General features: G+C 45.1%; 1 protein-coding gene across 2 annotated transcripts in view; it reads left to right on the forward strand.

Annotated features, from left to right (window-relative positions):
- Positions 1-24,348: 24,348 nt before the first annotated feature.
- TTYH1 (tweety family member 1) overlaps positions 24,349-27,782 on the forward strand; it is a 63,036-nt gene continuing 59,602 nt past the window's right edge. For both annotated transcript variants that reach the window (XM_063301186.1, XM_063301187.1), the window contains exon 1: positions 24,349-24,603. In XM_063301186.1, coding sequence (XP_063157256.1) covers positions 24,478-24,603 — 126 coding nt within the window. In that variant the 5' untranslated portion in view covers positions 24,349-24,477. The remainder of the gene's footprint in view (positions 24,604-27,782) is intronic.

Genomic DNA, 27,782 nt, shown 5'->3' on the forward strand with positions numbered 1-27,782 from the left:
TTGATGGTGATATTTAAGCCTAGATCTGTATGTCTCACCATGATCCTTGATTTGGAGAGGTGAGGGTGTCTTTATCAGAAATATGCTGGGAATATAGTCATATTATTGATATTTAACCTGTGTCTTTTGCTCATTCTGATGAGATCAATTGACATCCTTCCTCCCCACCTCCAACTCACTTCTTAGTGCATCTTTTTCTGATGTATCCAGGGTTGAGTGTTTTCAGTAGCCATTCTTTGCAGACACAGACATTGCTACTAGTAGCCACACAATTTAGCATCCTTGAAACCCTCCTTCCTTCCTTCCTTCCTTCCTTCCTGCCTGCCTGCCTGCCTGCTACAGTGAAAGTTTTGACCTTAGGGGCAGGAAAACTGAGACCTCAGGAGCTGCTAGGGGAAGAAACCATTACAGATTTCTGCCTGATAGACCTGATCTCAATGTCCTAAGTATTATTGTTTCCCTGGTCCTAAAGAAACCCAGAATAAAACACATAGAATAAGCAAATAAAATCTTAGAATGCATGATTATATACCTGTAAATGCATACATGGGATTATATACATAGCTTCATCCATATATAAAGTATAATCCTTTAAAAAACTATAATAAAGTAGGCAGAACTTAACTGGTTTTCATAGACAGCTTAAAATGTATTAGAGATAAGTTTCCTTTAGTTTGGGATGCAAAGCTATAATTATTTACATGAGCAGGAGGATCATCACTGGATTTCTAGCAAGCAGATGCCACCTAGTGTCAACAAGAAAATTTCTACGTGCACATTTTGAACACTTTAAGGCACTTTAAAGTAGTGTTTCTCAACCTTAGCAACTTTAAGATGTGTGGACTTGAACTCCCAGAATTCCCCAGCCAGTTCAAGTTCACACATCTTAAAGTTGCCAAGGTTGAGAAACACTACTTTAAGGACTTTGAAACAATATTATTGAAAGGGTAGCATAACAAGTTGCCTATCTTTGCCCATTTCCCTGCCTGATCTGCCCTCCACCCACCTAAAGCAAACACACTTTTTGCCTCATCGGATCCAGAGTGAAAAATTCTCTTGCTTTCAAAGTCAACCCATATTCATTTTGGTAAATTCAGGTGAATTCAGGCACACACAGGTTTCAGAGGATAAGCTAGATGAAAGCGTCTAACTAAAACAGGAGAGTGAACATCATGGGCAGACACCCACTCAGGGTGGGGAAAGTGTTTCCACCGAATGAGGTATTGCAGGGAGCCACGAAGTCTACGAGAATCAAGGACCTCCTTTACCTCAAAATGTTGCTGTCTGTCAATCATGATCGGAACGGGAGGGGGGGGGGGTTGCAGATGCCAATGATCGGAGTGGTTGACAGGCTTGAGCAAGCTGCAATGAAAAACAGGATGCAAACATTTCAGATTGTGTGGCAAATCCAGTTTAAATGTGACAGGGTTCACAACTCCCACAATGGGAAAAGGACCAACAAACTTAGGAGCCAACTTCTTCGAGGGCTGAGGGGACTTAATGAACTTGGTGGAAAGGTAGACCTTATCACCAACTTTAAAAGCAGGTTGAAGGGCTCGTCGCTTATCAGCGTGCAGTTTATAGGCAGATTGGGCATCAGCCAACGCCTGCTGAATCACTGGCCACGAATCTGCCAGTTGAGCAGCCCAATCAGACGCAGAGCAGGGCTGCGCGGGGGGTTGAGGCAACTCAGGAATGGGAACAAAATCCCGTCCAAAAACAATATGGAAAGGGGTGTGCCCTGTGCTCTGATGGACGGCATTGTTATAAGCCACCTCAGCAAAAGGTAGCAGATCAACCCAGTTATCCTGCTGATAGTTGACAAATGCCCTCAAAAATTGTTCCAGGGTGGAATTAAGAACCTCTGTAGATCCGTCAGTCTCTGGATGCGATGCAGTGGACAACGCCTGCTTGGTGCCCACCAGCTTCAAAAATGCCTTCCAAAATTGGGAAGTGAACTGTGTCCCGCGGTCTGTGATCAAGCGGGAGGGGCTACCGTGAATCTGGTAGATGTGGATTAGAAAAAGGCAGGCCAATTGCTGAGCAGACGGAATAGAAGCACATGGAATGAAATGGGCTTGCTTGGAAAAGTAGTCCTTTACCACCCAAATCACAGTCTTTCTCTGACTAGGAGGCAAATCCACAATGAAGTCCATAGAAACCTCCTCCCAAGGACGGGAGGGGCTGGCCACCGGCTGCAGCAGCCCGTGCGGTTTACCCCCCTTCCGTTTTGACATGGCACAGACAGGACAAGAAGCAACATAACTTTTTACATCACGTCTCAATGTGGGCCACCAAAATTGGCGGCATACCAGATGCAAGGTTTTGACAAACCCAAAATGACCAGCCACTTTATCATCATGAGACCTAATCAAAATTTCCCTTCACAAACTGTCAGGGACATAGAGGCGGTTTTGCTTCCAAGCTAAGCCTCTGTCAAATGTAACATTGTCTCTATTCGCTTGCAACCAAGTATCAGATTTCACCTCTAGCAGAAACTGTTGTTGCAATGCGAGGGAATTGGCATCCTTCCCCCAGCTGGTGAAACTGAAGCTGGGGGCAGCTGTGCACGAGTCTGACTGCGTGTGACAGCTTGCAACCCCAATTGGGGTGCTATCCACACCGTACCCACAATGTCAGGTGCCTGGACCGAATCCTGGGGCAGGCGGGAAAGCACATCAGCCAGGAAGTTTTTCTTGCCTGGAATGAATTTCAACTTAAAGTCAAAGCGACTGAAAAATTGAGCCCAGCGGATCTGCTTAGGACTGAGCTTACGGGGCGTGCTGAGCGCTTCCAAATTTTTATGGCCAGTCCAAACCTCAAAAGGACATTTAGCCCCCTCTAAGAGGTGGCGCCATGCCTCCAAAGCAGCCTTGACTGCAAAAGCTTCTTTCTCCCAAACATGCCACTGCCTTTCCGTCTTGGAAAATTTTCGGGACAGATACGCACAGGGCTTCAGGCGGTCATCAGCATCCGCTTGCAGCAAGAGCGCTCCAATTGAGAAATCGGAAGCATCCACTTGAACCACAAAGGGTTTAGTGGGATCAGGGTGTTGAAGAATGGGTTCAGCAGTGAACAGGCTTTTGAGTTTGTCAAAAGCCAACTGGCAGTCAGGTGTCCAATTGAGCAATGCCCCCGGGTTCTTTACCTTGTGTGTGTCCCCCAACCCCTTCGTACGTAACAAGTCAGTGAGAGGCAACGCAATTTCGGCGAACCCCTGGATGAATTGGCGGTAATAGTTGGAAAACCCAAGAAAACTTTGGAGCTGCCTGTGGGTGCGCAGGCGCTCCCACCCCAAAATGGCTTGAATCTTCGCAGGATCCATCTCAATGCCCTTGTCAGAGATCCTGTACCCCAGGTAGTCAAGCTGAGTCTGATGAAATTCACACTTAGAAAGCTTAGCATAGAGCTCAGCCTTTCTCAGTTTGCTAAGCACCTGTTTCACCAAGCGCTCATGTTCCTCTTCCGTTTCAGTATAAATCAAAACATCATCCAAATAGACCAGTACACCCTTGAACAAATGTTCATGTAACACTTCATTGATCAATTGCATGAACACCCCTGGTGCCCCCGCCAACCCAAAAGGCAAAACTTTATACTGAAAAGAACCCAGTGGACAATTGAAAGCAGTCTTCCATTCATCCCCCTCCCGTATGCGGATGCGGAAATAGGCTTCCCACAAATCCAGCTTAGAGAAGATTTTCCCCTTAGCCAGATGTGCTAACATGTCTTTTATTAACGGCAGAGGATATTTGTTTAATATCGAGACTGCATTTAATCCGCGGTAATCTGTACAAAGTCTCAATGTCCCATCCTTCTTCGCTTGAAACAAGACGGGGGCACCCACTGGCGAATTTGCTGGTTCAATAAAACCCCTGGCCAAGTTTTTGTCCACAAACTCCCTCAACGCCGCCAGTTCCTTTTGAGTCATGGCATAAATTTTTGGTTTGGGCAGTTGAGCATCAGGGACCAACTCTATCGCACAGTCAGTTTTTCGATGGGGTGGGGGTTGGTCTGCTTCTTTCTCACCAAACACATCCGCAAAGCCTTGGCATTGCTCCAGCAAGCCCTCCAGTGGTGTGACAGTGAAATGCGGGGTTGCCGCTGCCGCCCTCCCCACTGCAGCCTCCAGAGCGTCATCCTCCTCAGGGGCTTGATAGAAACCATCCCCAAAAGTCAAAGTCCTGTGTACCCAATTTATGTAGGGGTTTTGTTGGACCAACCAAGGAATCCCCAGAATAACTAAGGGATGCCCCACAGGTGCCACCACAAACAGCAGCCTCTCATGGTGGCTGCCCATTTGCAACGCCACCATGCCCGTGAAATGGGTGACCGGTTTACCCCCCGCCATAGAACCATCCAGCTGGGTGAAAATCATGGGACGTTGCAGTGGAAAGCTGGGTAACTCCAAAGCAGCCACCACGTCAGGGTGCATCAAGCAACGTGAACACCCCGAATCGATCAATGCCCAAACTTCAACGGTTCTTGTGCGGGAGCCTAACTTCACTTTCACGTTCAGTGTGGGATAGTTGGCACTCACCGAAACATGTTCGCACCCATCCTCCACCACCTGTCCACAGGCGCTCCTTAGAGCAGGTGGCTGGCGTTTCCCGCTGGCTGGTGTAGATCGGGCTCCCCCTTGCCCCCGAAGTAAGGAACCTCCTCCACTTCAGTTTCAGCCATGGCTGCCTTCATTTTCCTGGGTAGGGAGGGAGATTTCCCCGACGGCTTCCCTGAACAATCATCAATCTTTCCCTTCGGGCACGCCGCCGCTCGGTGACCTTCCTTCCCACATCGAAGGCATTGCCCTTTCGCATAGCGGCACTCCCTCTCCTCCTCCCAGGCACATTGACCGGACTTTCCAGTGGGCGCAGCAGTGCGGGAACCCTTGCTGAGCCCAGCAGATCTCATCACCTTCGAAGGTCTCATGGGCATGCTCAGCCTTCCCTGCCAACTGTATCCATTCATACAGGGTATCTGAGTCGTCCCTGCCGAGCGACCACCTCAGGACCTCCGTATTCAGACCGTCCTTAAAAAGTTCTATTAATGTGGATTGGGACCATTCCTCAACCTTCCCAGCCAGAGCCTTAAATTCCAGAGCGTAGTCTGCCACCGATCGTGGCCCCTGGCACAGCTCCCTCAGTGCCTGTTTTGCTCTTTCTTTAGCTAACGGGTCTTCAAAGTGTAGTTTCAATGCCCACAGGAATTCTTCGAACTCCTCCAGCTCAGGGGCATCCAATTGACATAACTGCACATACCAATCGGCAGCCCGCCCCTTGAGCTTAGTGGCAATGGCATTAATCTTGGCTCTTTCTGAATGAAAATATGGTTCCCATTCATCCATATAACTCCTTGCATTGGTAAGGAAGAACGATAGCTTAGTTGGATCTCCATCAAATTTAACTGTAAAGTCCTTAACCCCCACTCCGGGCGGTCCATTCGCCACAGCTGGGTGGTCGGACTTTCTTTTAGCTCCCAGGGATCTCCGCTCTCGAGGAGGGGACCTTGAAATTCTCACCCTCAGCGCCCTTGCCTCCTCTCTGCACCGGGTCCTACTCCTTTCCTCCGAAGAAGGTGGGGGCGAAGAAGGAGACGAATGCCTATTACTAGACTCCTCTCTCCTCCTCTCCCGGGGACCCCAGTCCATTGACATTTTCTGAAACATACATTCTAGTGACTCCAATTTGGCCTCCACCAGTCTTATACGGTCAGGGGTTTGGGAATCCTCCTTTCCCTCCTGCCTCACCACAGTTGGGGAACTCGGGTATTGCTGTTTCCAAGACGCCCTGGTAGGCGTCCCTGTGTTTCATCCCAGGTGACCAGTTTGCCTGGCGACTCGCTGGTTGGTTCAGGGGCTCTTTTACCTCCAACCTCCTCTTCTCCCAGGCTGGAGCTCGACACCTCCCAAATTTCTGAGAGCTCCCGAGTAGGGACCCTCTCTGTTCTTATCACCGTGGAGTCGGGTTCCCCCTCGCTCGATTCCTCGCTTTCCGTGGTTTGGAGATTTGGTTTGCTCATTGCTAGCACTTCTCCCTCACAAAATAAATCTGGAAAGGGGCTAACAGAAAAATTTTTGAGATTCTCAGCTTTATGTAAGGATTGCCTACCCTAATAGACTCAGACTCACAAGCAGGAACTTAATGATATCTGATTTATTAAAGAATAGTATGCAAATACAGAGAAAGCTGAGAATGAGCAAAAGAGCGCCAAATACAAACTAAAAACCCTCGGCTCAAACGTAATCCCTCCCCTCGCCCTGCCGTTGCAAACTCCCCCCCCCAGGCGCTGGTAACTGTTTCTGCCGATGTCCTGGGAAAGGAACCTTGAACACACGAGATAACCCAAACACATTCCAATCCAGCTGCTAACATATAACAATCCCACGAGATGGAATCCTCCTCCCCTCCCAGATGAAACACGTATCAGTCAAATGACATGCGAAACGTTACGATGTACCGGCAACATTGGAACGGTGAACATGACAGCCCATTTCTTTAAAAGCGCACAACCACAAAAATGGTGGCTGTCCCTTTTCTAGAAGATAACAATTGCAGCCCTTTGTTCTTCAACCAGCATACCTGTCCTGATTACCAGGAAACACACTGAGGCGAGGACTTGGTCTCTAATATTTATTAGTAGTACTTAACAAGAATCCTAACAAACTGAGAAAGCGTGGGAAAACCCAGCCATATAAACCCCAAAGGTTAAGGCGGTCCCGATCTGTGTCTCTTTGAATGGCTGAACAGTTCCTCAGTGCTACGCATGCGCTTGACAGTCTGGGTGAGAGCCCCCTGCTCGCCATCCTTACTCATGACAATACCCATAATGAGGGGTGCTTGGAGAGATTCACCCAAAGCCCATCAGAAGAAGTCTGATAGCACCTCTTCCAACTAACACTTTTTTTAAAAAAATGCAGCTGATGGAGTGAGCTATAGCTCATGAAAATTTATGATTTTTAATTAATTAATTAATTAATTCATTCATTCATTCACTGCCCATCTCCCCCTCATAATAAAATTTGTTGGTAGGAAAAGGTGCTACCAGACTTCTCCTGATTTTTTGCAACCACAGCCTAACACAGGGCTCTACAATAACCAAAACCATGTCACTGTGCTTTTGACAATGGGCACAGAGCTTTTTATTTTCATAAATGTTTTTGGAATGGCTAGTTTCAGTGAGATCTTACTGCTGGGCAAGCTTACTCTGCATCTGGCTTACTCTGGCTGATCTTAAAAACCTTTAAGCAGGACAGGATCTGTTTAGTTTTTGGAGGAGAAAGCTTTGGGCAATTCTAGAGCTATAGACTAGATGGGGAAGGCAAGAAACTGTCCTGGAAGAAGGCAGTGGCAAACCACTTCAGAACTGTTTAGAAGAAAACTATACTGTATGGCCATGTCCCTGCAGATATCAGGAGTCAAGTTCAGTTTGAAGGACCCTTCATCTTTTCATCTGCTGTTCTGCCATATCTTTATTGATTTAGCTCTTACTGCGGTATGTAATGCTACTGGTTAATTGTTTGTGCATCATCATCATCATCATCATCATCTTTAAGTCAGTCTCAACTCATGGAGACTGGCTGGACTAGTCCTTGCAGTTTTCTTGGTAAGATTTTTGGAAGTGATTTACCATTGCCTCCTTCCTAGAGGTCAGTCACCCAGCTGGTTTTGTGTCTAAGGTAGGACTAGAACTTATGGTTTCCCAGTGTCTTTAATCACTGCACCAAAAGCGGTTCTCTGTTTTATTATGCCTGGTACTCTAATTTTGTATATTTTGATTAGTTCAGATTTTATATTTGTATTTTACTGTCTTTTCATATGTATGCACACCTCTTGAAGGGCTATCACTAGTAGAGAGTTTAGAAATGAAATAAATGTGTCTAATTTTTATACGTTACTTGGTCGAATCATCTTGAGCCTGGGGTGGAACGGACATGCTCCCATCAAAACAGTCCAAGTTATCTTCTACTCATTCAGATATCAATGACCTGCCATTTAGCCAGCAATCTTCCTAAGTTAAAAATGGTATTGCCATGTTGAGTGGGCAGGTTTGACCAAAGAGGAATTTAAACCCAACTTTTCTTCTAAGTGAAGATCTCAGCTGCAGCTTCTGACAGCAGAGCCCTTCTAAAAATGGTCCATACTTTCTGCCACTTAACAGGATCAAAGTCTTGCCTTGTCTGAAAAAGAACATCCTCTTTCAACCATGGAAGTGGGGAGGAGAAGATGAACAAAACACTTTTAATTCTGATATGTGATGTTGTGATGGTGATCTGTGATGTATGATACTTCCTTCTCTTGAGCAACAGGAAGCAGTGGAGTGCTCCTCACAAATGTCCTTGGAAATAGCTTATTTTGCAGCGGCCTTCTCCAAACTGTTGGCCTGAGAACAGAATATAATCCCCATCATCTCCAGCAAGCAAAGCCTCCTTGGTTAGTAGGGATGAAAGTTGTAGTCCAACATCCCTGGAGAATACCAGGTTGGGGAAGGATACTCACAAAGCAATACTAATGAAGAAATAATGTTCTTATTTCATATCTAGCTCAGAAAAGACTTCAGTAAGGCCTAGTGAATTCTAGGAAACACATGATGTTGTGATATTGTAGAAGACAAGCACGTTTGGAACCATCCAGCAATCTGAATGGGTTAAAATGATAGGTTTCAGTCATATCTCCTGGGGCAGAAAATACAAATAGTGCCTTCCCCAAGACTGTGAAAATCTAATAACAAATTAAATGTGACTTTTTACTGCTTGTTATTGGCATTCCAATGACTTCTGCCTGACTGTGACCGTTCCTCTCTGATGTAAAGGTCAGCCTTGCATTTTTAAGACCTCTCTCTGATCAGAGGTCTTCTCATGTGCATCCACCAGAATCTACAGTTTCTGGAAGAAAAGGATATTACACATTATTCTGCCAGCTAAAAATGAAAGCAATATGACTTGTTTTCTATTTATGCCTAAAGGGGAAATGGTCTCCAGCTGGCATTTTCTTGTTCACCTGATTTTTGAGGAAAAGGAACATTAGCTGACTCAGTCATGGCTCCCTTTCCCTCAGATTGACAAAGCCTCTGTTGCGGTTTGGAGTCACTTGGTTCAGCAGCAGTGTTAGGGTAACTACAGCTGCATCCAACCTTTTTGCACAGTTGTCAAATGAATGAATAAGGCTGACTTAAAGCTGAGTGAAAACGTCATAGAAACCTTTGCAGATGCAGTTGAAAAATGGTCTCAATTTTGTAATGTTGGAAGTCCTTCAAGACTATTCCTTTGCAGGCTACACTGGATCATACAGGTAGTCCTCGCTTCACAACCACAATTGGGACCAGAACTTCAGTTGCTAAGTGAAGCAGTGATTAAGTGAATCCAACCTGATTTTACAAATGCCATTTTTTGCAGCAGTTGTTAAGCAAATCACCATGGGCATTAAGTGAACCATGTGGTCTTTAAGCAAATCACATGGTTCCCCATTGATTTTGCTTGCCAGAAGCTGGCTGGGAAGGTCGAAAATGGCAATCACATGACCACAGGACATTACGATGCTCATAAATGCAAATCTTGTTGCCAAATGCCTAAATTGTGATCACGTGACTGTGGAGATGCTGTGACAGTCATAAGCGTGAGGACCAGTCATAAGTCGTTTTTTTCAGCATTGTCGTAAGTCCAAACCATCACTAAACAAATGGTTGGTAAGTGAGGACTACCTGTACGCTAATGATTCAACTTGAAAGTAGACTTAATAGATCAAAACACAGTTTCACAAAATCTCAATAAAAAGAACATCTTAAAAACACAGCTACAAGGGAACAAAATCTCTCACTTCTACCATCACATAACAACGGATGGCTTCTAAGAATAATAACTGACAGACTGTGGATAAAACTGCAGGAAAGCAAAAGAATTATGTAAAGACCAGAGTCATTTCCAACTCTCATTTTTTGTCTTCTACTCCTGCACATTAATATTAACCTATTTTTATTGCTTATTTCTAAGACTCATTTCCATGCCAAATGCATATTATTTCCCCTATTTCCAATGCTCAGACTTCAGGTGCTGTTTCTTAAGCGCTAGCCTAGGGACAAAAGAGAGAGAGATCAGCATGTTGTGGATGTCTCTTCTCTTCAGCTCATCTGAAGTGCTGTCAGCCTTGCGAGGTACACCCAGAAGTACTAGCTCTACTTTATGGTAAGGTTACATTAACAGAATCTTGCAAGTCTGAAAGTACATCTCTCCCCCCTCGCTTTTACAACCCAAGAAACCAGGGAGGGTCCCTTCTGAGATGTCTGCCACACCCACATTCCTTCTGCCGGCTAAGTTGCTACTTATCCAACCATTGCCCTGGCTGTGGCTCTTCCCCGTCTCCCAAGGTCATTCCCACATACCATTACAAGTGCTGAAGATCATTCAGTCATGGCAAGCCTCTGCAGGAAGGCCAATCAAAAGAGCTCAAATGGGGCATAAGTCAGCCTCCCTTGGGCCCCAAGGCAAACCTCTCAGAGGACACAAACAGTCAGAGCTTTCTGTATTTCTTTGCTGCCATCTAGTGGTCCCCCAGATGTTTGCAGCCCAAGTACGGTGTGCCTGTTCTCTCTCCCTTCATTCTTTCACAAACAGCGAGGAGGAGAAAGTGGGGAAAAAAAAGAGAACAGCCAGCAGGGATCACTAAGGAAGCCATCAGGGCCTCCAAGATCTCTATGCTACCAATCTATGTGGTAGCTGCTGAAGTGACCACTGACTCAGGAGTGGCACTGGAGGAGGAGATGGTAGTGTAATGGTATGTGGGAATGACCTTGGGAGACTGGGCCAAGAGACGCTGCCAAGGGAATGGTCAGAAAAGAGACAGCATAGCCTGCAGCTGGATAGTGGGTGGGGCAAGAGGCTCAGAAGGGACCCTCCCTAGTTTCTTGGGTCATAGACAGGGGCAGGGAGAGAACTGTACTTTCAGACTTGCAAGATTCTGTCAATGTAGCTTTACAATAAAGTAGGATTAGCTCATCAGGTTTGTGCTTCCTGTCTGGTCTACCTAGAAAGGCTGACAGGTAGCCGCAGCAGCAATGGCAGTTCTTCCCCTGCTTGCTCCTTTCTTTCGGCTGCCCTGCTGTGCTGCTTTAGCTCCTCTTAGGTCCCTCACACTTGGGGCACCATGTCTGGGCTGCTAAAGTCCAGAGAAACATTTGGCATGGCAGCATCAAGATGCAGAAAACTTCTAATTCTTTATAGACATCCAGGAATTACTTGGAATGTTGCAGCCCTGCGTGTTCAGACCTACTGAAGTCATGAGGGAAGGACAGAAAAGGGAAGCGCCTCCATACCTGTGAACCTCAAGATAGATGCCCCTCTGCTTTTAGGCCACTGAACTCATGGTACCGGGTAGAAAAATCAAATCCTGCCAGCAAAGGCAAGAAAAGAGCCTTTCTGCTGAAGAAGACAGCAGGAAGCAGAGTCTTGGAGAGCTCCAAGTGAGCTATGCTGGCTGATTGTGTCTTACCACAACAGCAGAAGGGTGCTACCCAAACCATTTCTCTTCTTTCCTCATTTTTCTTCTATGTTATGGTAGAGTGAGGCCAGAAATAGCTCAGTGCTGACTGCAGCCTGATGTAAGCACCCCTTTCTGTTGTGTGGTTAACACCTAACTCTTTTGGAGGAGACTTCTGGACTTTTAAAGACCCTCAGTTTTGTCCATGCCTTAAATTTGTACAAGATGGAGGTTCCCCCAAGAGCTCGTTTATGAGTCAGAGGTTGATGGCAAGGCCATGGCCTCTCCCTTGTGATTATGTGCTATCATGTTGTTGTTGACTCTTAGCAACCACAAAGGTAGATTTTCTCCATGACGATCTGTCCCTAACCTGCTCTTTCAGATCTCTCAAGGGTACACCCATTGCCACTGTAACTGATGGCATGGACTATCTTTATGGAACAGTCTGAGTCTTATTTTTAGCAGAGCATCTACTCTCTGCTGTAGAGAGTGAGAACTGAGTAAGCTCCAGAGCCACAGAATATGGATGGAGTGTGGGAGGGCAGAATATTAGGTGGAAGGGTTGTTGATGAAGAGGGTGGAAACCCAAACAGGGAGCATCATGCACCAACTGTGTGGCTAAGATAATCTCCTGGGATCAGATGTAGATTCATGGAGTTCCCTGGGTGACATCTTTCAGCAGAAACTACCTCACAGAAACTTAACCTGCTTGATGAGTGATACAAAAAGCTTCTCAAAGTAACTGGGGTCCAAACTTTCTGCCCCTTTTTGCACTCAGGGAGTAACTGGGGGGCTTTAAGAGGAAAATGAGTGCCTTCAACCTTCCAAATGCTCAGGTCCTATCTGTATGGTTTATTGCTTTGGTTATTTTAGTCTGGGCTGCCTGTGTAGGTGTGTGTTTTTATTGTTCCTGGATTTTGTAAGCTACCCAGAGGCTAATACAGTGGGTGGCTATAACAAATATAATTAAATTAAATTAAATTAAATCAGTCATTTTATTCTTAAAACGTCTGAAACTCCTTCCTAAAACAGACCCTGGGCTAATTTTTGGAGTGTGAATCTCAACATGTCCTTCAAAGTTTGGTGCAGCCTTCAAGCAGATGGGATACACAGCCCTGTCCTAGAGAAAAGCGGGCTATAAATGGAATGATAAACAAACATTTGGTCGCATGTTCTAACCATGAGTGTATATTACAGCAATTATCTTTCTGTCTTGTGATCAAACTACAGTGGGAAAGATTATTATATTTTATACCGTCCATTGCACTGTGTTCTCAGTAAAATAATTCTGGGAATATGAGCATTACAAAAGCTTGGGTTTTTTGATTCTGATAAAATCTGTTTTTCATAAACGTGTTGGTTCCATGAAAGTGTTTGCTGCACCTGCTGAAAAAAAATGCAAAGAGATTTGTATTGCCTATTGGTTCATCACGTTGGACTATCTTGATGCATATTAATGTGTTACCTATTTGATAGTTTTACATTGCAAAATGTATATTTCCTAATTTTGTGGTGGCCTTTGTTTTATAATTATTAAATTATACATAAAAAAAAAAATCTTTGTTATCCTCTATGCTTCAAATGGAGGTGTTTTTGTTTGAGGCATTGTTAAAGGAATTCTTATATTTAACGTGTCCTGGAGAAGAGAAAAAAATATTGTTGGCTGCAGAAGTAATCTTGGACTAGTGTGAAAATACTTCTATATTTGTCTATGAACTAACTGCTATAAAGAAATGAGACTTGGGTTTCAGAACTGGAGTTGTAACCTGATCACCACTTCCTGAACCAAAGCATAATTTAAAAAAAATCTAAGATGAACCTTCTGAAAGAAGACCAAACACATGCATGAAAGCTACGTGAGGTTCCTTGGAAATGGATTAAAATCAATTTCTGTGGGCACCTCCTCCCTCCTGCCAGATTGAGATGGTTCTGAGATATTCTGGCCTGGTTGCATGAACTTTAGTTTGCCTGCTCCTCCACCATATTTTTCAATCCATGGAATCAGTTTCATCCATCTCTCCTCTCAGTGCATCCCTTTATCTTCAGTCTCTGTACAGATTCCTATCCACTCATCTGTATCTTCCACATCTGTTTATTTCCTTCACAAAATTTTTACAAGCACAAATTCATCATCTTTAAGATGTGTCGTTATTAATATTCATTCCATTTATCTTCAGACATCAGTCCATACCGGCTCCTCCATACCGGGGACCATCTAAAGCCCAGTTGTTTCTGTTGGGTGAAAGTTCTACTTATGAGGAAAGGATCCATCGGCTGCCCCTTTTGTCGGTTTCTATACATAATCACCACTTGCAGAAAAGAGGTTTCAATTTATAGGAAGCCTTCCCCAACATTTTAGAAGTCAGTTAAGTTCCACAATTCATGACAAAGCCTCCATAGATAGGTCCTTCTGGCCTTCTCCCATATTGCACATTCTGTAGAGTTGCCAGTGCAGAATGAGGTGAAGCAACATGTTTGCTTTGCTTCACTCTTAGAAGAAAGGGGTTCTCTATGGGTTCTTTGAAGCACCTCTGAAGGGAGTGCGTCATTCAAAACTTCATTGAAGCCAAGCACCCCTTTGAAGTTTCATTAGCTCTAATAATTGCCTTTACTTATAATAAATGTGCCTGCCCATTGATCTTCAGCCATTCCTTCAACTATCTTCCTTCAGATATTGTGTAATAACTCATACAAGTGCAAACTCGTTTTTAATGCCAAACTAATGGACAAAACTTCATCTGTTTTCAAAACGTAGCTGTTAAAACTTTTGCGACTGCTTCAATGCTTAACGTGAGCCAAAACATGTTCATGCCTTCAGCTATGCCAGCATTTTTTCCAATCTGTTGTCCTCCAGATGTGCTGGGACTGCAACTTCAAGGATTCCCAGCTGACATGCAGTACGAGAGCTAAAGTCCAACCTACTTGAAAGGCACCGGATTGAGAAAGGCTGGATTAGAAAGACCAGATACGCAATACTGGGTTCAAGCCAGAATCAACTGTGCTGTTGGAAAGAAGGCAGAAATAGACAGACTTTGGTTATTTGAAGATCTCTCCGGGTACACTGCTGAGTTTGGCAGCCAGACTTTTCAGAAGGCCATTTTGGTTTCTATGAAGAAAGAGCCAAAGTTTTCAATGAATAACAGCTTCGTGATTGGCCACTGAAGACAATGGATGGTTATTCTTGTGACTTGGCTTGTACGCTTTTTTTAAATAAATATTATTAAAAGTTTTACAAAGAACATAAAAACCCACACAAACCACTAAAGAGTAGAAGAAGCAAAGGAAGAGAAAAAGTGCAGAAAAAATAAAAATCAATAGAAAGAATAAGCTGCCCATTTCCTTGCAGCAAATATAATTACAAAATTATCTCTTACTCTGTGATTACAAAAAAAAGCTTACTTTTTTCTATTATCCAGGTTTTTTTCTAATCAGCAAAACCCCAAGTCACAAGTGCATTTTTTTCTGGTTCATGCACAAATCTATAAGGGGTTTCCAGTCAGCCATAAATGTAGATATTATCTTTTCTCTAATCAAAAGATGTTAATTTAGCCATCTCAGCAAGCTCCATCATCTTCACCAACCTTCCTCCATTGTGGGCGGTGTCAAATCTTTCCACATTTGAGCACATAATAGTCCCGCTGCAGTTGTCATATATAAAAACAAAGATCCATGATTTTTTCTAGTTGCTTGTCCATTAGTCCCAAAAGAAAAGCCTCTGGTTTCAGTTGTACTTTAACCTTTACAATCTTCTGAAGTGACTTGGTTTGCACTCTTAATGAAAGAAGCAGGAGAAGCTCCTCAAAGATGCTTTTTTCCTCAAATAGCCCATTCGCTGAGCTGGGATCAGCAAGCAAGTCCAAGCCAGCTGCTCTCCAATGGATGAGGGCCCTTTACAGATGAGGCAGTCATCAAAACATCTGTGGAGATGAGTCACTTCACCATTGGTTTCAAAGTAAAAAACAAAAAAATTGAGGTTCCTCTAATCTGTTTTTCATACTGTAGTCAGAAAAAAATGATCTGGTTCACACACATCATACTAAGCCCTGGGGACCCCAGAGACCTCCAAAAGATTTATTAAGCAGTCATTATTCATGTGAGAAGAAGCATATTAAGTACACTTGATCTGAGTTAAATGTAAATGCAAACCAAATAGAACCAATTTGAGTTTTTGTCCTCTGTTAGTGGTGTTCTGCATGGTAGTCAAAGACTGAGTACCGCATTTGGGTCAGAAAAAGTTGTGTGCTCCTGTGCTAAGTCACTGTTTGTTTAACCATGTTTGTTGCACAAGCCACAGTGGATAGGTTTACATCAGTGTTTCTCAACCTTGGCAACTTGTTTGGACTTCAACTCCCAGAATTGAGAAACACTGGTTTACGTAAAGCACAAGACTGGGTTTTCACAACTCGCTAAGCCAAATTAAATCAATTACCACAATGTGTGAAGCTGGTGAAAGAGAAGCTGTAGCTAGCCTGGTTCCAGATTTAGTTCTGGCAGATCCAGAAGATCCAACTGCAAAAGGTCAGTCTAACACACAAAAGGGCTACTGTTAGTTAACACAGAGGACAATAGATGGATCAGTGGGTACTGACTCATCAAATTGCTTCCTGAACACATAGTCTTGTCCAGTCTAAGCTTGTCAAATAACTGCTGGGCAGCTGACCCAGAGGCTATGAGGCTGTTTTGCAGCCAAACAGAAGTCTTGCACACAGTTTAATTTTCTGTAGTATAAAAAACAAATTATGCTACTATGGAATTGTATTTTTGTTGCTGTTGTTGAAAAGGTACTAACATTTCTATTACTCATACTTCATGGGTTCACCCAGCTTCCTAGCAGTGAGACTTTTCAGGATTGCAGAATTTACTCAGGATTCAGTTTCCTTAGAAGGAAGTCACTGGATAGTTAAAACATTTCCCGGACATAAGGTTTATTATTTACATACTTGGTAATCTGAGCACTATTGGCAAGGCAGGACATTAGTCACAGAAGTGAATTACAGGTAGTACTTGCTTACCGACCATTTGTTCAACAATAGTTCAAAGTTATGACAGTGCTGGAAAAATAACTTTATGGCCCATTTATGACCATTTATGACCTTTGCAGGGTCCCTGTTACGTGATCGCCATTACAGTCAGTATGCACCGTCCTGTGCCTGATCTGTGTTTTTTTTTCTCCCCCCACCCCACAGAGCAGAAAGATTGGAGAGAAAGGGATTGCAAAAGAGTAAGCTGTTTGCCCTTCTGCACATCAAAAGCAATGCAGTCATGCTGGCAACCCAGGGCTGGGAGCCACAGGTGTGCTACGCAAACAGCTTACAGTACTCTCTTGAAAGTGGGGGGGAGGGTCAGGCAAAGGAGAGTTTGCCTACAGAAATTGCTTGCTTTTTTCTCTCCCCCCCTCACGGAGCAGAGAGATTGGAGAGAAAGAAATTTCAACAGAGTAAGCTGTTTGCTGTTTTACATATCGAAAGCAATGTGATTGCACTGACAATGGGAAAGGGTCAGGCAAAGGAGAGGTTGTGGTAGTCACAGTGGTAGTTACAGTTCTGCAAAAACTTAAGTGGAATTTTTCTCAAGTAATTTCAAAATCCCCCTCCTGTCACAAAGTTTAGCCAGACTCAGGTAGGTGGCATGTAGGCAGCCTTGCTTAATCCCAGAAAGCTAAGCAAAGTTGGATCTGGTTCATACTCGGATAGGAGATCATTGGAAAATACCAGGGACATAGTCAAGACAGGGAACTCAAAAAACCTCCACCGAGGAAAGCCACAGAGAACCCCCGCTGTAATTGCTAAAACTTCCTACGTGGGTATATCCATTAATTTGAGGAAGACTCCCGAGCCACACATTATGGGAATCTGGTTTCACAAATTGTGGCAAACCATACCATGGTTGGTTTGGTCACCGTCAAGCTGAGAGGTTGAGTCGTTTTGAATTGAATAGTTCCTTACATTTATGGGCTTGAAATGCTTCTTTTCAAAACTGAGCTTAATTTAGCTTTATTTCAGTCCAGTGAAGCTTCTCTGTTTTGCATAGGCTTGGCTTATGTCCTAACATTCTCCAGGTCCAAGATACCGAAAGCCACCCAATTCACCCTAATTAGGGTCAGCCCTGTAATTAGGCAAAAGGAAGCAGCCACTTCAAGCGGCAGATGGAATGGGCAACCCTCGCGGTCAAGTTCCTCATTGCTGCCCTCCCAGCCACCTACTTGGAGCAAGCACTTCATCGCAAGCAAGTCTTGCAATGCACCAAAGCAACCTGTTGTTCCATCAAGTTGGCCTATAGATGACTTTCTGAGGTGGGCCTTACAGCAACAACTGAGAAGCACTGTATCTGCTTGTGTGATCAGATGCTACAGCCACCTCACAATATATTGCTTTGAAGTCCCATTTGGAGTGATGCTTGCAGACAGGCTGGCTGGAAGTTGTTGTTGTTCATTCGTTCAGTCGCTTCCGACTCTTCGTGACTTCATGGACCAGCCCACACCAGAGCTTCCTTTCGGTCGTCACCACCCCCAGCTCCCCCAGGGATGAGTCCGTCACCTCTAGAATATCATCCATCCATCTTGCCCTTGGTTGGCCCCTCTTCCTTCTTGGGCAACACTATTGTCATCAGGGCAGGAACCAGAAAAAGGAATGGAGGAGTAGCAGTTTAGCCTCTTGCCTGGCCTGCCTTTAAGGAGACACTGGGACACCTCGTACCCCTTGAATGTCAGGCATCTGCGAATGGGACAGGAAGCATTTTGGAAAATGGTAATTTGAGGATCCTGGATTCTACATCCTACCTGGCATTTTTAAAAAACTTTGAAATCACATTGCATGACATTCTCCAATACTATTAGTGCTGGCCTCTTAGGTGAACACTACTTCTTCTCTTGCACTATCTACATGACAGGAGAAATCCACAGTCTTTATGTCCGTGCCACCCTCTGGATTACAAAGACATCACAAGCCCATATTTCTATCAAATACATCATCAGCATGTCCCCCATATTTACACATACACACACCTCAGAAAGAGGTGATATTAGCTTATCTCCCATAAAATAAATCTCTTCTTGGTAGAAACCAACCTTCCTTCCTCCCTCCCTCCCTCCCTCCTTCCTTCCTTCCCTCCTTCCTTCCTTCCTTCCCTCCCTCCCTCCCTCCCTCCCTCCCTCCCTCCCTCCCTCCCTCCTTCCTTCCTTCCTTCCTTCCTTCCTTCCTTCCTTCCTTCCTTCCTTCCTTCCTTCCTTCCTTCCTTCCTTCCTTCTCTGGGCATTTATTTCTTTGTAATAACAGAGAGGATTTCAGCAGGTAACTGGCATTTTTCTACCGTCCCCAGTAGTCACTGATACACTTTTCTATCTAGGCCAACTAAAATGGCCCTTTTAAATGTTCCACACAATATGTTACCAACAATGGATTCTGAAATTTCCTTTAAAGAACTGGATCAAATAAATCCCTGTTGGTTTTCTACCTTCCCTAGTCCAGAAAAATTCAGGCATGTGACTCTACAACTCACCAAGGAAGCTACTGACAATAAACAATAAATAAAAGGAACCAGAGCAAATTGCTCTAATTTCAATGTTTGTTTGTTTGTTTTTGTTTGTTCTTTGTTTAACCAAATTTATAGAGCTACCCAGTTCAACCAACTGGGAGTATTGCAGTTAAAAACAGCCAGTAACTGCCCACCTACCCCGCAAAAAAACAAATAAGAGAGCAAGACCAAATAAAAACAACAAAACCCAAAAAAGGAGCCAGGCCTGCATAAAAAGATATCCCGGCAACTGCAGAAAAGCCCAGTATTCAAGGCTCACTTAAAGGACCGAGGGTTGGGACAATGCACACTGCTGGAGGGGTGCCGTTCCAGAGGGCAGGTGCCCCAGTACAGGAGGCATGCTTCCTTGGATCCGTCAGGTGCCATTGTTTCAAGGATGGGAACCATAGTGCACCCATTCTGCTGGATCGTTCAGGGTAGGCAGAAACAATGGGAGAAAGATGGCCCCTCAAGTAACCAGGCCCTGTGCCATGCAGGGCTTTATAGATTACAACCCGTACTTGTATTGCACACCAGCAACCACTGTAGCGTATGCAGAAATAGTATCTCATGGGCAGTCTGAGGCATGCCCATAATTGTCCATGTGGCTGCATTTTGGACCAGTTGCAACTTCCAGGTCATCTTCAGGGACAACCTCAAGTAGAGCATGTTACAATAGTCCAAATGTGATGTGATTAAAGCATGAGAGATTGTGAGGAGGAAGTCCTGGTCCAGGAAAGGGTGCAATTGTTGCACCAGATGAATCTGGGCAACCCAGCCACCCACCCCCTGGCCACAGCTACCACATGCTTCTTGAGCAGGAACTGTGAGTCCAGAAGGATCCCCAAATTGCACGCTAGTTCTGTTTTGGGAAGTTGTAATCTTACTGAGAACTAAAGATGGCAAATCTCTGAAACTGGAAGACCTGAGGACCCGCAGCCCCTCTGACTTGTCAGGGTAGAGTTTAAGCCTGTTCCTCCTCATCCAGATCTTCACTGCCTCCAGGCACTGTGACCTGGCCATGATAGCACTGATTGGTTGATCTGGGGTTGAGATGTACAACTGAGCATCATCAGCATACTGATGATATTGGACCCCATATCAGTGAAGGAGCTCACCCTGTGTTTTAAGTAGGTGTTTATAATGGTATGTGGGAATGACCCTGAGAGGTGAGGGGAAGAGATGCTGCCTAGGAAATGGTCAGATAAAAGAGGGAGGAGCTCGCAGCTGCATAACAGGCCCAGAAAGAAACTTAGGAAAGGATCCACCCTAACTTATCAGGCTGTAAAAAGAGACAACGGGAGATTTGCACTTTCAGACCTGCAAGATTCTGTTAATGGAGCCTTACAATAAAGTAGAATTAGCTCATCTTGTTGTGTTTCCTGTCTGGCCTACCTGGGAGGCTGACAGTGTTAAATAGGAGACACGAAAGTATCAAGCCCTGAGGCACCCTTCAGATGGAGGCAAAGGCTTGACCTCTCCCCGCTTCCCCTGCCGACACTGATTAGGACCCGCCTGAGAGAAAGGAGAACCATTCAACACCATGCCTCCCACTCTTAATCCTGTAGCCAGCAGAGAAATATACCATGGTCAATAGTATCAAAAATTACCAGAAGGCCAAGAAGAGTCTGGACTGTTGCACCACTCCCATCTGGTGGCTGTCAGAGGTCATTCACAAGTGCAGTATGTCCTGGCCTGAAACCTGACTGGAAAGAATCCGGACAATCTACTTCATCCAGAGCTCTCTGCAGCTGCAACCCAACCATCTTCTCAACAACCTTCCTAAGGAAGTGAAGGTTGGAGACTGAACAAAAATTGTCCAGGACTCTTGGGTCCATCAATGCCTTCTTTAGGAGAGCTCCTTTTGCCACCTTATTCAGGGCGGATGGCACCATCCCTTCACACAAAGGAGCATTCACCACCACATGGACCCAAACATACACCACCTTCCTGCAAATCTTAATCAACCAGGAGGGGCTTGGATCTATTAAAAAGAAGGTCAGATTGATAGAGTTTAGGATCCTGTTCAATTTCTCAGGACTCACAAGGACATTTTAAACAGCTATCTGCAGACATGGAAAGGGTGGAGAAATAAATTGGGGATTAAATGGTGAATGTTCTGCTGTACTTATTGCCACCATGTAATCCCTAATTGCATTCCAGGCTATGACTAAGACCTTGGTCAAACTACCCACCAGATCCTCAGGGAACTTCTAAACTCCCTCTGGAACCCTTCCAGGTCCATTAGGTGCCTAAGATGGGCTGATCCAATAGATCCTACCTCCTGCAAGGTGGGGACAGCAGCCCCAGTTAAGTCTAAAAGCAACCAGAGTGTGATCTGACTGTGACAAAGGACTGATGGTAATGTCCACCATCTCCAGCATCTTCAGGTCACATCACAACTCCCCCAAGACAAAAGTCAGATCTAAGGTGTGGCCTTTTGTGTGCATCAGGCCCTTGATGACTTGAGATAGGTCTGTGGTTGGTATGTTGACCACAAACTCTTTGAGTTGCTCCCATCTTAATGTTACAAGAGGGCAGGTTTGAGTCTCCTAAGACAACCAGCCTTGGGGTTGCAACCTCCAACTCAGCAAAGGAATCGAGTAGTTCAAGCAGGGATGGCACTGTGCAGCATGGAGGCTGGAAAGCAGTAATTGTTGCTCTAGTTTTAAAGGTTACAAAAGATTTTTGAAAGCTCCCTTAATGCCAGGCTCTTTCCTACTCTGGCATCTGCTTTCCTTTGATACACAAGTTCTGAATCCCCTCTGGGGGATGAGGTTACTGTGGCTAAAGACACCACTGGAACAAGGTTGACATTTTAATAATAAGTCAGATTTCTTTTGACCAGTTCCACAACCTGCAGGGAGAACCCTAACCCTTCCTCCCGAGCCATCACACAGATCAGAATTCGACCCACCTCCCTGGAATTCGTGTTAGTCTCGGAAAGTGCATTGATATCTACAGCCCAAGGGTGCAGTTCTCATGGACAGCGAAGCCAGGATGAAAGAGACAAGCCTTGCTTTTCTGCCTGCTGTGAACCTGATCAATACTGGATGCCCACCCACCTATTATTAGTTTCCCCCCTTCCCCAAATCCTCAACTTAGTTTATAAAAATAGCATTTGTCATCTGATGCATAAGACACACCAGTCGGAGGCTGACTGCCAATGATGGGAAAAAATGGGGGGAAGTACACCTTATCTTTGCTACGCACACCTATGGAAGGATTTTTAACAGGAGTTTCTTTTGGAGTCACACCTTGGATGTATATTTAGCTTTCATTTCTCTTCAAACAGAGGAATTCAAGCAGCGTGCTTTCAGCTCCATCAGAAAAGGAAGGACAGCAGGATAACCATGCACATTGTAAAAATACACTTTTTTTAATGCATGAAAGTGGAAGAAACATCTGAGCTGAATGAGAATGGCTTGGCAGGAGACAAGCAGAAGCAGTGTTCTTTTCTTTGCTTTTTAAGCTGCTTCTCCTCCTCCTGCACTGGCACTGAAATAAGGCTTCAGCATGGTGGAGCTGGGTTGAAACAAAGGCATTGTGGGGGGAATTGGGGGCTCACAGGGCCACTGATGGCAGCCTCAACACTAGGGACAGAGCTATTGCTTTCTGTCCCCAACATGGAGTAGGCCCATCCAATATGGGATTCAGTATTTGAAAAGGTCAGGTGAAACCCGTACTTTTAATTCAAAGTACAGGTAGTCCTTGTTTAATGACCATTCGTTTAGTGATTGTTTGGACTTACGACAGTGCTGGAAAACCCGACTTACGACCAGTCCTCATACTTACGACCATCACATCATCCCCCCCCACTCACATGATCACGATTTGGGCACTTGGCAACCGGTTTGCATTTATGACCATTGCAGTAGCCCGTGGTCATGTGATCACCATTTTTTACCTTCCTGGCCAGCTTCTGGCAAGCAAAATCAATGGGAAACTGTGCGATTCATTTAACAACCACATGGTTCACTTAACACCCATGGTGATTCGCTTAACAACCACCACAAAAATGGTAGTAAAATCGAGTCAGTTCACTTAATGACCCCTTCGCTTAGCAAGCAAAATTCTGGTCCGAATTGTGGTTTTTAAGTGAGAACTACCTGCAGTGAAATTCAATAGTACAGGTCCATCCATGCAGATTTTGCTTCGCAGTTTCTCAACATTTGCATTCCCTATAAAGAAAGTCTCCATTTTTCTATCAGACTGTCAGGGTGCATGAGAATTTCTTTCAATTTCCTCTTGGAGTTTTTGTGCTTTCCAAAAAATGTATTATTGCTGGAGGTAGCAGAGGCTGCTATAGCTGGTGTGGTTTTCCACTGCACATCTTTTCACTGCTCCGAAGCCTCCCTGCCTTGCTCATACTTCCCAGGCTTTTTCAAGCCCAGCTGGACAAGTTCCTTCAGGATGTCTCCCTTGGATGCGTGAGAAGTCAGGGAGGCTGGAGAACTGCTGGAGAGCTGATTGTACAGTGAAAGTCGGGACACCATGTAATTAGCTTGCGGCTCGTTTGAGATGGGGGTGGAACACCAGCTAGAGACATTCATTGACAAAATAATACAAATAAAAGTTCCTAAAATGGCCAAACCTGATGGAGCACTGTCACCCACCAGTGATGACATCACCACCAATAGCCAATGGCTCCATGATGCCAAATTTCATACAAGAGCCACACCAGAACCGGATTTACATATTAAGGGGAGAAAATGTGTTCTTCCCTATTATGGAAAAATAGCCACCCCTACTTACTAATTGCTCTCCCTCCAGTTCCAGAAACTATGCAACAAAAGCTGTTAGAATTACTGAAGCAATCGGCTGGTGATGAATCCCTCATCCAAACATTTTTTTTAATCCTATAGATCTACTTTTTTACTCATTACATATCCTGCCAGCCTTTCCAGATAGACCAGACAGCTAATTCTACTTTATTGTAAGGCTCCATTAACAGAATCTTGCAAGTCTGAAAGTACAAATCTTTCGTGGTGGCTCTGCTAACCCAGCCTTCCATGACCTGGTGCCCTTGAGATGCCTGAACTCTAATCCTAACAACTCCCTACCCCCAAAAGGCCATGCTGGCTGACCACTAGGGAAAGTCCTGTTCCTCATGATGAGGACCTCATCTGGGGCAAAAGCAAAGGCCTGCTGCTGCTGCAACTGCTCTGCTAAGAGGGGCTGGTCTTTACTGCACAGAAGGCTAAGCCCACCGGGGGGAGCCCAGCTATCAGTCTCCGGAAGGGCAGGCAAGAATTTGGCGATTTCACAGACGCTTCCGCTAGGTGGCTCTCCGCCTTTCTCAATCCTCTCCCCCCAGCTCCCCCCTTATTTCCCCACAATCCCCCTCCCTCCCCCCAATATCCCGCGCGGATAAGCCCTGATGTTTTGCAGAGCCTCTCTTCACTCCGTTCCCCAAATCCATCCCTGCGCCAGCATGGGAGGGCTACGTCCAGCACGGTGAGCAGCGCCGGGCTTCTGGGCGCCCCGGGTCGAAAGGATGGGGTCCCCCCAGGGGTACCGAGCTTCGTGGTGGACTTTCCTTCTGCACCAGGCGCCGCATATCAACTTCCAGTTCGAGGCAGCGGGGAGCGAATTTGCTCCAGAGGATTTGGGCTACCAGCAGGTGAGTCCTACCCGCCCCCCGCCGTGGGAACGTGGGCATCGAGGGCATGAAGTGAAAAGAGGTGGGACTGGGGCTCGCGAGGGCAGAAGGGGACAGCTGGCGGGCAAGGCAGCCGGGAAGAGAGGCGAGGCGAGGGGAGGGGAGGGGAGAAGAGAGAGGCGGGAGGCAGGGGAAGGGGGCGGATGGACGGAGCCGGGGAGAGAGCGCGCGAGAAATATGGGGGGGAAAAGTGTTGGTGGGGGACTTGAGTAACGCGAACCCAACTGCAGCGCAGCCCCGAGAAATCTTGCTGGAAGGGAGGGGAGGAGGGAGGGGGCGATCAGCTAAACCGAGGGGCAGAGAAAGGCAAGGGAGGCAGAAGGACGGAGGGGCGGGGAGAGATGGGTGGAGAAGTGGGACTCTCGAAATAGGATGGGGCAGGAGGGGAAGCGTGGGGCAGAGGGAGGGAGGGAAGCCTCGGGGACCGAGGAAAAGGTGCGACTCGAAGGGAGGGAAGGAGGGAGGGAAGGGCGAGCCAGCCTGGTCCTGGGGAGGATTGGGATTGGGATTGGGATGGGGAGGATGGAGTGAAGCACCCGGGCGGGGGAGCGGGAGGGAGGAGCGAAAGCTTGGGAGACGTCCGGAGGGAGACGAGCCCTGGGAAAGATGGAGGACCAGATCTGAAGTTAGGGGTAGGGAAGAGAGTAGGGGAGAGATGGAGATGAAATGGAAACGGAAATGGAAGGGGTCAGAGTAAAAGAAGTAAGGATGAGGGAGGGGGTCAGCAGGAAGGAGCAGCAGAGGAGTTTTGAGGTGCATCGATGGTCTCAAAGAGCTTGGGGTCCCTTGAGGTTACAGTCATGCAAGAAGATTCTTCTCTTAAGGGAGTCTGACAGTGCACTGAATTTTGGGTAGCCCTCTGATGTTTGAGGACACTCAGTGGTCTTTACTAGCCTAGAGTGCATCGATGGCATCCTTTTTCGACCTGGTGCCCTCCAGATGTGTCGGAATGTCGACTCCCGGAATTCCTTTGCTTTGGCCATGCTGGTGGGAATCCTGAAAGTCACAGACCAAACACACCGGGAAGGTGCAAAATTATGGGAGACTGCTTTGTGGGGTCGCCTAGGACTTGTGTTCCATAGACAGACTGGTCTAGAGAAGGTCCCAAAGAAAGACTTGTTCAGATGAATCAAGAGAGGATGGATATAACTGGCAGCAATCCAACAGTTGTGTCACTGAGAAAAAATGCTGCACAGGTTGTGGAACTAGATGCCAACCATTGCTATGTTTGGTCGGTTCACAAGTGACATCTCTCTTTGCTTGAATGCAGCCATATCTAGTGTGACTGAGAATACATGGCAGCCATATTGTCTGAACCAACTTTCAACCTGGGTGATCACAAGCCATCATGTGATGAGTTTTTGTCTTGATATGTTGTGTGAACTCAGCCACTCTGCTTTGTAAACCGTGATTTATGAGGTAGCAGTAAGAGTGACACAAGCACTTGTAGCTTTTTCAACAAGCTGTGGTTTAAAGCAAATCATGGTTTAGCAGGACTGGTGGGCACAAAACTACAAGTGCTCATCTGTGTTTTTCCATTTAACTAGTCACAATCCAACGTTTTATTTCTCAATCTTTTTCTTCTTTTTATCAGCACAAACATGACTTAAGGAACTTGGAAAACTACTTACTGGGAATGAGTAGGTATTTGCCCATTAAAAAGTGCTTAGTTTTAAAATAATTGTATTATGCAAACTGATAAAAAATACAAATGCATATAACAGCATGAATCATAGGAAAAAAGGGGGAAAGAAAAAGAAGAAAGAGGCCTAGAAATTATATTATAAACAAAACAGTTCCAAAAAGATCTACCATATTTTTCAAAAGTTCTTTTTTGTCTCTTTGTCAGGAAAAAAAACTAATTTAAGTGTTGACAAACATATATCAATCCATTTCTGAAAATCAGGTGTAAATTTCTCCTTCCAATGTTATACAATAATTCTTTTATGTAAACCCATGCCTGAAAAAATCCACAGTTCTTGATACCTTGGTAGATACTAAATCCTGGGCATGTAGCCAAGAACATATGCCTCCTTAAAATACCACTATTAATCCAGAATTATATTAAGAAATCAATGTCAACTCACATTGCAACAGTAAAAGGTCAAGACCAAATCATGTTCCAGCTCTTGAATTACATAGAGATGATGAGCTGGAACATTAACTCACATGATTTGGTCTTGATCTATTACTGTTGCAGTGTGAATTGACATTGGTTTCTTAAAAACACCATGGTAATTTTAACCAATCCTTACTAAACATTTTCTGAAATGTCCAGGATCTACAAAACAATTCTATTGTTGATGTATTCACTTCTTTTTAAGGTCATAGTGAACTAATTTCATGTTGTTTAGTACAATCTTTTATTCTGAGTATTTCTATCTATTTGGTCGCAAAGAGTCTACTCTGAGTTCATGTCACATAATCAATTTCAAAAGTCGCATAAATGACTAGAGTACTGCAATGAGCTTTACAGGGGGCTGCCCTTGAAGAACATCTGGACGCTGCAGCAGGTACAGAATGTGCACTCCTTGATCAGTGCCCCTCTGCGAGCTGCACTAGTTGTCAGTATGCTTCCAGGTTCAATTTGGGGTGCTGGTAATTACCTGTAAACCCCTGCATGGCATGGGCCTACCCATGCCATTAGGTCCAGCAGGAGAGCCATGCTCCAAGTCCCATCTATCAGAGAGTGTCATCTGGTAAGACCCAGGAAGAAAGCCTTTTCTGTCATGGTACCTGCCCTTTGGAACATCCTCCTCCTGGAGATTAGATTAGTCCCAACCTGTTGGCCTTCCACAAGGCCTTAAAGACATGCTTAGGGATCCAGATGTGACAGAGCCTGTGCAATGGTTGTGTTAATTTGTTGCTGGTGTGTGTGTGTGTGTTACCTCACCTGATGATTATGGATGCATTGTTATTATTATGTGGTGTTATATGATGTTTTTAACTGTTGTTAGCCATCCAGAGTCATGAATTCGAGATGGGCAGCCATATACAGGTCATCCTCTCTTAGCAACTGACTCAGACAGCGACCGTTTGCAATTACGACGGTGCCGAAAAAGTAACTTTGCGACCAATGCCTGCATTTATGACCTTTGCAGCATCTCTCTCTCTCTCTCAGTCATGAGTTCACCATTACA

The sequence above is a fragment of the Candoia aspera genome, chromosome 4 (genome assembly GCF_035149785.1).
Source record: "Candoia aspera isolate rCanAsp1 chromosome 4, rCanAsp1.hap2, whole genome shotgun sequence".
NCBI lineage: Eukaryota > Metazoa > Chordata > Lepidosauria > Squamata > Boidae > Candoia > Candoia aspera.